Source organism: Oryza glaberrima, chromosome 4 (genome assembly GCF_000147395.1).
Source record: "Oryza glaberrima chromosome 4, OglaRS2, whole genome shotgun sequence".
NCBI classification, from domain to species: Eukaryota; Viridiplantae; Streptophyta; class Magnoliopsida; order Poales; family Poaceae; genus Oryza; species Oryza glaberrima.
Genome location: NC_068329.1, coordinates 27915401 through 27924670, shown reverse-complemented (window position 1 = coordinate 27924670; position 9270 = coordinate 27915401). Strand labels below are relative to the sequence as shown.

The window sequence follows — 9270 nt, the reverse complement described above, 5'->3', positions numbered from 1 at the left end:
TATGCTGGTAATTGTGAAGTGCATGCGCACCTCCAAAAGTCTTTTAAAAAAACACCACAAAAGTCTTTAAAAAAACACCAGCGCACTGCACTGCACTACTCTATCCGTCCCATAAAAAACAACCTAGTACCGGATATAACACATTCAAATACTATAAATCTGGACATATATAGAATTGTCACATCTGATTCTAGGTTTGTTTTTTCGACATATGTAGAATATATGTCACATCTAATCTTAGCTTTGTTTTTTAGAGCAAGTTTAATAATAGTGTAGTCCACTACTAGGTCCAATATATCTATAGCCAGTCTAATAGCCAATTCATGCAATAGTTCCTTTCTATACTATTAATATATGGTCCCACCTGTCATACAGCCACTGCGTGTTGGAGTCCATATTACAGCTGGCTACAAATATAGCCCGCTGCTTCTCTCTTAAACCTTTTATATAACTTATAACACGGAGGGAGTTCACAGGCACAGCATATATCCTGCGGCGCGAGGAGTTCCCCAAATGTTCGAACCAACAGCGGCAGCGATATTTCCAGACGACCGCCTATTCCTCTCCTCGCAGACTCGCGTCGCGTCGCGCGTCCACCCCCAAAACCCCAAATCGAGCGGGTTCTACTAAAAATGCATCTGAAACACCTCATATCCGCTCGAATCCAGGTAATAATCGCTGTCCTTCGAGCCGCTTCGTCGGTTCATGCGTGCGGATTGCCATTGGTGGATGCTTCTGTGTCGAAACCGCGCCGTGCTGGTGTAGTGGTGTTATTTGATTTGCGATCTACACTGTTTCCCGTGATTTCGTAAAGCATCTCACTAGATTGTGATGATTCGTGCCTCCACAAACTCCATAAGTGATCGGAGCAAGTGCAGCGGAAAAATCTGGCGTGGAGGTGATGCGCGGCATGTGCGCTAGTTTGTTGGAAACTGAGATCAGTATACGTTGCTATGGCTAATGCGCTGTTTGTTTCTTAACATTGGTTGGCTCATGTGCTTAATTTGCATGCTAGGATGGGAGGATTCGACTTATTGCCATGTTTACTTAGAATTCAGCGTATTAGGGCAGTCAGAAATGGTTATTCAAATTAGGATTTCTGCCAAATTATTGCTGTAATTCATTATTTACAATCAATTTAAATTGCATGTTCCTCAAGAGTCTTCCCTGTCCCTGTCCCGTGCTTCCTTTTGTTTTGTTGTCCTGTAAATAACCTTTTATTCCTCTTAATGCAAAAGATGCGCTCCTTGAGTACTCTCAAAATAAATTGCATGTTCACAATTGTATATTGTGTAGCAGAGATAACTGTTCTGGTAGCCAAAGAGATTAGGGCTTGTATTTGCATTTGGGGTTTCAGATTGGAACAGTACCTCTCCCCACTTCTACCATTTCGCTAACATTGGATCACTGTGACACTGTCAATGGTAGAATGGAAGTGGAATTGTGAATGCATCGCATGAATACCGTTAGTTGTTTCATGTTTCTATCACAATGCAATCTTAACTTGATGGATCATGGATGATGAGGCGTATCACAGTACACCTCCTTGGTGCTGGCATAAGGACTTTACTTTGTCAACACATATAATTATTGTGGAATATGTAGCTATACTATTGGAATCTTGAGAGATTCTATACTGATTTGTTTCAGCTGCTTCTGCAGTACATGATGAAGTACGAAGTGGAATGTCAACTGTATATCTACTGGGTACTGACTACTTGGTTGGAACTTGGTCACATGGACTGCGAAGGTACGGTGATTTGCAATTATTCATCACTTGAAGTCTTAGCTGACACCAAAGCGAGTCCATTTTCTGGCACTTTTTCTTGTCACTTGTTGGTTTGTTGCCTGCTGGTCCATGCATTCTCTGATTTCACCAAGGACATTTGCAATTTCACTGTTGTTGCATTATATGGTACTTATGATACACTGCATCCCGAGACCATTGAACAGTGTAGAGCTAGTACAGGAGAGAAACACGGATCTGAGTCTTCACTTCTTGTAGTCAACCAGGCATTCTCTGCCGTGGTACATGCTGTTGGTCGAGCAACCAATGGTTATGTCCAGACCTTGAGGCAGTACAAAACTGGAGGTCATCCTGATAACTAGATATAAGGAACATGTCATGACATCTGACTTGGTTTGTCATATATTCACTGAACTACTGAAGCATTGTTGATATGAAGTAAAAAGAGATCAATCTTAGTCCTGAAAACATGGTTGAGAAACAATCAATTAGGCTCTAAGCTCTTCTCCAAATCTTGATAGGATTGAGCGCTGTACAATCTTTCTGTCAACCCTGCTAAAAAACCCACTAGTCTTGGACATGCTTTTTTTTTTTTTTTTGTCAATACAGCCACACTATTATGGTTTCACCCAAACATAGTCAAGAAATGCTCGTCATTTTCCAATGATTCAATTCGTTGAGCAACAACCAAGTGTTCTTTAACCGAGTAGCCGACCAAGCAAATGTAAGCATTGGATTGACTTTTATGACAAGCAAGAATTTGTACATCTGAATACCTAATCAAAGTATCAGACATTCCTTTCCATACTAAAACCAAGGAATGCTGATTATAGAACATGGGGTTTAGATTTTTCACGACCATATTTAACTCCCTAATTGTCAAGCATACACTAGTGTTGACAGAAGCAACCACTGCAGCATAGGATACATGACCCTGGAACTCGTCCTGTCTGGCGAATCAGCTCAGCCTTGTGAACCGCCTTTGCTGCTTGTTGGTTCATCCTTGCATTGGCTGAGGCTCGTTTCTCTTCAGCTAAACGCCGTGTCATTTCTAGCTTTTCAGCCATCTTCGCCATGGCTTTGCTTCGCAATTTCTCTGCATGTTCCTGCCACAATGACTTGGGTTTTAATAAAACAACTAGCATTGTAAGAGTAAAAAACCCGTGTAAGATTATTGAACATTTGAGAAATGTATTGTGCTGGTGTGAATAATTTAAGTACACGAAGGAGGAAAATACAAAGCATGGATGCACCTCTATTCTCTTCATTTCAGATTCTATTTTTGCTTTTTGAAGGCTCTCCCATGCTTCAATCTTCAACTCTTCCTTCTTGAATCTGAGAAATATAGTTTTTGATAAAATGGAACAAAGCCGATGTGAAAAATATTCAATTCTATCTATTTCCCTTTGCAAGTCATTAGTGCAAGAAACTAATAGGAAATATATGTAATTTTCTGGTTGAATAATACCTTGCCGTATGCTTAAAATTTTCTGCTTCTTCATATGCTGCTGCACGAGCTGCATATTCTTTCTTCATCCGCTCCAAATCAGCAATGCTTGGGGATGCAGAGACTAGTTCTAGCTCCTCTTTGCTAGCCCATGTAGCAATGTTCATCTTTCCTAGTTGTATACCCAGGGCGGCAATTTCTTTCCTTGTCTTCAATCTCATTTCATCGTCTGATATTTCATTTGTGCCACCTTTTCTGTTGAAATATGGTCCATCTGTGTTGTCATCTCCTGGTGATGCTGTTGACCGTCCTCCTACAGGAGTTGATGGTATAGAGCAATTTGGAGTTGATGGTATAGAGCAATTTGGGCTACGAGTTGGTGTCATTGATCCAAGTGGAGTTCCAGTCCTTGAAGGATCCTGACTCGGTATGGGAGTCATTTCTGTGCCCACATCTCTCACGGACACCGAATGAACTGCAGGAATAGCTGCATGCAATAATTCTTATAAGAGTTTTGAAGGTAAACAAATTTAACAGTTAAAGTTCATTTGCTCACAGTGCATTATACTTTGATAATCTCTGACTTATAAAGTGAAAAGGTTACCTTTGGGATCTTTGTAGGGCCTCATTTCAATTGATGAACCGTTATCGGTTGCCTTTGTTTGATACTCTGAGGTGACACCAGCATTATTAACTGTACAGACATCTGCATGCCTAACCAACTTTGGTTGATGTGAACCAAAAGATAACCTCTCTAATATGCTTCGAGAAGCGGAAGAAGCTGGACTCGGTCTTTTCATGTTCTGCATGGGGCGAGGAATTGTGTTTCGGTTTGAAATTTTGGGCACAATAAAACCCCTGCCTGCAGCTGAATTCATCTGTTGTGCACTCTGGTTCTGTGGTGCACCCTTAGAGATATTTTGTTGAACATTTTGCTTATTAACAATCCATTTCTCAGCATCATTCCACTTGGAGGAAGTCTGTCTCGAGAAATATCCTGATGTTGGATTTTGCGCTGCTGTTTTCTCTCCTCCATGGAACTCGAAACTACTGGTACTAGCATTGTCAATACCACTATCACAGTCATTACTCTCTTCTTCTATGGTTCGAACTGGATGTATCATGCTTGAGTTGCTAGATGCAGGTTGCTGAACTGAACTTTTGGTCATGTCCTCAACCTTGTTGATGTCCAATGGTAGATCCTTCTCTAAAGCTTCAGTTTTGTTGATTGCTGAGGAGCATTTGGATCCATCAGAGCTGCCTGAAACTGCTAGAAGAGCAAGATAGCTGTGTGATTGACTTGATCAGTAAAATATAAGTTCCTGAACAACTAGGAGTATGTGTATGTCTGTACCTTCTTCAAGAACATCACAAACTAATAGTCTGTTCTGTGCTTGCGATGGTTCAGTGTTCTTCGAAGGTGATGTCCGTGATGAGCTGTTGCTGATGACCCTCACACGATTGTGAGTTCCCAGAAGCTTCATCCTTAGCTTTGTAGGAGAAAGTGCACCTGCCTACAGGAACAACAAAGCAGACAGTAAGTCTTTCTCCATGGAAGTTCTATTACTTCAAAGTACCGTATCTCAAATAAAACTTAAAATTGGTGATTGCAGAAAAGACTTGTAGAATTCTTTAGAAGTTAGAACCGCTAACAGAAAACACCTGTATCTTGCCAAGATTTTAATCATTTCTGAGAAGTTAGTAGAAGGTTCAATTTGTTGCTACTTTTACTCTGGTCTGGAACAACTTGTAACTTGTAAGGATATTTTTCTCAAAAGTGAATAATGAAGAAGTCCCATTTACAATGTATTCAACGCTAAATTCTTCAGAATGAGGTTTTGCACTACCTAAGTGAAGAGATTTTTTTTTTCTGTAGAAACAAACTTCGTTAGCTTCGCTTTCAGTGAGAACATATATTACCCTCCTGACCTAAAATGTACTATCCTTCAATTATTTTCTAATTTTATACCCAAGCCGTCTTATTTCAACACTATCTTCTTAGAACTTTAAGACAGTAGTTTGAATCGAAATACAACATTTCTAAATGGTGTGCAGCCAAAATGGGCATGCCGAAATATAATTTCTGAAGAAACAAAGAATAGAAAATAAATTAGAAATGAGTCAAGAGTGACTATATCAAGAAAACGAAATCTTTCATGAAATCAATGGGAAATGTCAATTAAGGGATTTAAGAAGAGTCACTTGTGAGTGACTAAAATGAAGTGTGGAGGAATCGAGCAACCAGTAATGAAGAGCTCGGCTAAAACGAACTACTGCAATGGCTTTCGGTAGAGCTCATACCTGAACCTTGTGAATCCTTTCATACTCCATTCTTGCTCTTTCTCTCCCTCTCTGAGTCTCTGCTTCTCTGGTACTCTGGTGGGTGAGAGTGAGATGGAGGGACTGGGGAAGGAGGGGGGAGTGAGACAAGAGAGAGTGAGGGGGAGAAGAGAACACTGAACACTAGAGCATTTGGACTGGCATAGCTAATAAGAAGAGAGATCTGTTAGCACGCTGTCAGGTCGTGTCATTTAGGTAAGTTCTTTAGACATGACTCATGAGTCGTCCACAAGCCAGTTTCTCTGGCCAGTCGCATTTTCTTTCCAAAACCCTTTGTTAGAAAGTATTTATAGTAGTATGCTTTGCCTATTCATCAATGGGTAAACACAAAGCAGGTTGCAAGTACTACAGTAGAAATTCACCCAGTCACAAATAGGGCTTGCACCAACATACCATGACGACCTTTTGTTCTAGACAGAAAAAGAGTCCCATCCTCTTTTTTAGTCTTTACAGATCTCTCTTTGTTAAATCACATGACCCTTTTATTACACAAAGTTCCCTTTTACGACAGGCAGTATAGTAAACACAACAGTAAAATAAACCTAGCTATTTCTCGAGATGTGTGCACCCTAAACACCCCAAACTCCAAAGCTCCAAACTAATGCTACCACTCCCCTTTTGGTTGTATAAACTGGGGGTGGTCAAACAGAGGTCCCAAGGCTGGACTGGAACCCTATCCAAGCATTCAGACCCACCAACTCTTCACTAGCAGCTCACACACTCCTCTCAGAGATGGGGGACGGCTGCTACTGCACCGCCACATCTTTCTGCGTCAGTGACTCAGTGTCCCTGCAAAGATTTTATTTATTGCTCCAATCTCTTGGCCTTTTCACCGGCCCATCTCGTGTCATCATGCACTCACCCAACGTCGCCCTATCCCAAATCCCAGTGTCACGAGGTTGGGCTAAGATGTAAGATGTCGTCACCGGTATGAATATACTTTTGTCACCTTCCTGCTTCTCACCGTTTGCAAAATTTGACCATGCGTTCATATACTTCATACAATCGTACGTACTCTAGTACTAGTTGGTTATTGCTGCCATTGCTGCTCTCACTTTTGATTCTCTGACCTTGCCAAGGTTCATACATTTGGATTCGCCGTGTACTTGGAGCAAAATTTGGACATGTGAGCGATTGGAGCTTGGGCTCTGGAGTACAGGTGCACAACTGTACAGGTGCACAACTGCACAACTGTATAGCTCATTGAATTGGTTTCGATTTGGTGTGCTGCGCTCTTATGGTCCATTTATGAGCTTCATCATCTTTGCTGGTAGCCTTAAAACCTGTGTGGTCCAATTTTTATGGCCAAGGAGCTGGCCAGCATCAGCATGAGTACTTACAAAACAGTTTGATGTGCCACACATCATGTTTATGGTCCATCATTTTTTTAAACACGTAAAAGCCATGCAGGTCGATATATTAACAGAAAAAAACGACTTGTACAACTATTACCCGCTGACGTGGTCGGGGGGGGGGGGGGGGGGGTTACACGGAGAAGTGAAAAAACACACACGGTGATGGTCCATCATTCATAGGTGATTGGTCAAATGCACTGATGATTGATCTTACAATTTACTTGTTTTCAATATACTATGAATACCCCTAAGAAAATACCATGAACAAGGCTCCTGAAAAGAAAAAAAAGGGTCAAAGTTAGTTTAGTTGTCAAGATTTTTGGCAGTAGTTGTCTTGTTTGTTCCAGCCACATGGAAGTATACCCAACAGTGTGACATTTCATGATTGTATAGTGTATTTCATAAATAATCTTGTTATTGTAGCACACCTAATTGTTTGCAGCAAAATGTACCAGTTTGTACACCTGGGAATTAATGGACCACAAATGATTGTTTGATGTACAAATCCATGGTTAGAGAGAAAGTATTGTCTATAGAGTGCACGGTCCTCGAGGCAAAAGTGAGCGGCACATTTTCTCTGCAAATAGCGCCTAGACTGTGGTAGTACACTGTACGTGTACAGCACAGGCCTTTGCATATGGCTAGAGAGTAGAGACCGTTAGAACAATTAGACAAAAGGGGCTCTTAGTTTGAGGAATTCCTCTCTGACCAGTAGATATCAGGCTGTAATTTGCCTAGACAGAATCTTTTCTATTCAAAACAGCACTGTCTTTCTACTGCCATCAGTAAATACTCTATCCGTCCCATAAAAAACCAACCTGTACCGAATGTGATATATCCTATTACTATAAATCTGAACATACTTTTGGATTGACTAGATATGCCACAGCCGTGATAGAATTTTATTTCCCTTTATTAGAGAGTACGGCTGATAATTTTGTAGGCACAGAAACCGACTCCCTAATAATGCATGCCGTGCCATTATTCCAGCTCTTCTTGCAGTTGCAGTCTTTGCTGCATCATCAGAACAAGTGTGAGCCGTGCTGTAGAAGAGGACAGGAACATACCAGCTGCCCTTTACCCCGGGATGGGGCTCCACGTGTCTCTGGTGTGCTGTGACGCTTGCGAACTTGACATGTGATGCAGTAGCAGGCAAGCAGCTATCCCTGTCTGTCTGACCCTGTTTGTTACTTCTTCGTTACTGCCGTAACTTTCAAGAGTTAACTTTCAAGATAGGATAGCCAATCAGGCATGATAGTCCAAGGATTGGAACCTTTTCCTGTGGATCTATCATCGACTGCTGCCCCTGTTGCATTCATGCTGCTCTCGATGAAAGCCTTCTGGGCATTTTTGTTACCCATACTACTTACTGCTGACTCACCCTCTCTCTGTCTGACTAACCATGTGCTCTCGCACAAGTGACAGGCATGGCTAAAAACTGAAAAGCAGAGAGCATCTCGTGGGAGGAGGACGAGCTGGGGAGGGAAGGTGAAAAAAGTTGCAGCAATGGATGGAGGATGGCAAGAGCAGGGGGCTTTTTCAGAGGAGAGGGGCAGCAGCAGCAGCTATAGTCAGCTACGGCAGCAAAGGTAGGATGGTGGATCGGTGACGATGATGAGCTGCGTTTTGGCGGCTTCATCTTCTCAGGATTCTATTCCCATGCGCGGCTCTGACGACCCTGGCTACAATTTCGTCTGCAGTGCTTGGGCTGAACGGAAAGCCTCGCTGAAGATGGGCAGATGGCCCTTCATGTTGGCGAGCATCGCGCATTTGCGCTGCAGCATGGTTTTTTTTTAGTACGCGAACATCTGAACAAACTTAGATTATCCATCAAATTTGTTTCAAAAGAATATTCTTCTGTATATGTATGACGGATTTGGAGGAGTAGAACACACACTACAAATCCTTACTACTCTACTCTACGCCAATGTTCAGGCTGGAGGTCTGGACTCGAGAGCCAATGTTCAGGCTACGGCGCAAATTTACATGCGGGACCCCACCGACTAAGAAATGTCAGGTGCGTCTCGTACTTCTGGGGATGTATTATGTTACTCCGTGTTAGGCCGGATGGGCTTTACAGCCCATCAAAATCTAGCCCATGGAACTACCCAATTATCCATACCTTTGAACTAACTTTTATCCTAGTCTATTTTCCAGCCCTATCTTTTAAACTGTTAATGATATAAATATAGAAGTTTTACCTAAAAAATCTTTTGTTGAGCCTAATTCGGCACTGTGGACTTTCCTCCCTTTTTTTTTTTAACTTCTGGGTCAAAAAGAGCTGGCACTATTCGATCTAACCTGAGCTTAATTTCCAAAAGACCGAACTTTAGATCGTTTTGACAGGCTAAACAAAGGGAAACGAGCAGATCTAGGCTGCC

The 9270-nt window shown here is 41.9% G+C and overlaps 1 protein-coding gene and 2 long non-coding RNA genes across 4 annotated transcripts; 2 read left to right on the top strand and 1 right to left on the bottom strand.

Annotated features, from left to right (window-relative positions):
* The first annotated feature begins 490 nt into the window (after positions 1-490).
* Positions 491-3951, top strand: LOC127771529 (uncharacterized). The gene is made up of 4 exons (XR_008017171.1): positions 491-668; positions 1663-1750; positions 3514-3714; positions 3816-3951. It is a non-coding gene; the product is annotated as an uncharacterized LOC127771529 (long non-coding RNA).
* On the bottom strand, positions 2384-5790 carry LOC127771527 (uncharacterized). Of its 2 annotated transcripts, none has more exons than XM_052297447.1 (6): positions 5496-5790; positions 4549-4708; positions 3799-4464; positions 3216-3681; positions 3001-3082; positions 2384-2853 (listed from the first exon to the last, which is right to left on the bottom strand). In XM_052297447.1, exons 1-6 carry the CDS (start codon positions 5523-5525, stop codon positions 2638-2640), a joined length of 1620 nt encoding a protein of 539 aa, XP_052153407.1. In that variant the 5' UTR covers positions 5526-5790; the 3' UTR covers positions 2384-2637. The 2 variants fall into 2 exon arrangements, with proteins under 2 accessions (XP_052153407.1, XP_052153408.1); XM_052297448.1 differs by having other exon boundaries at positions 3799-4461; positions 5496-5788.
* Positions 4613-8038, top strand: LOC127771528 (uncharacterized). The gene is made up of 3 exons (XR_008017170.1): positions 4613-4731; positions 6614-6709; positions 7880-8038. It is a non-coding gene; the product is annotated as an uncharacterized LOC127771528 (long non-coding RNA).
* The last annotated feature ends 1232 nt before the right edge of the window (positions 8039-9270 follow it).

Coding starts and splice junctions, on each gene's coding strand:
- LOC127771527 (XM_052297447.1), bottom strand. CDS start 5,525: ATGGAGTATGAAAGGATTCACAAGGTTCAG. Junction 3,083..3,215: donor AATTTTAAGCATACGGCAAG/GTATTATTCAAC, acceptor TATATTTCTCAG/ATTCAAGAAGGAAGAGTTGA. Junction 2,854..3,000: donor CTGAAATGAAGAGAATAGAG/GTGCATCCATGC, acceptor TCATTGTGGCAG/GAACATGCAGAGAAATTGCG.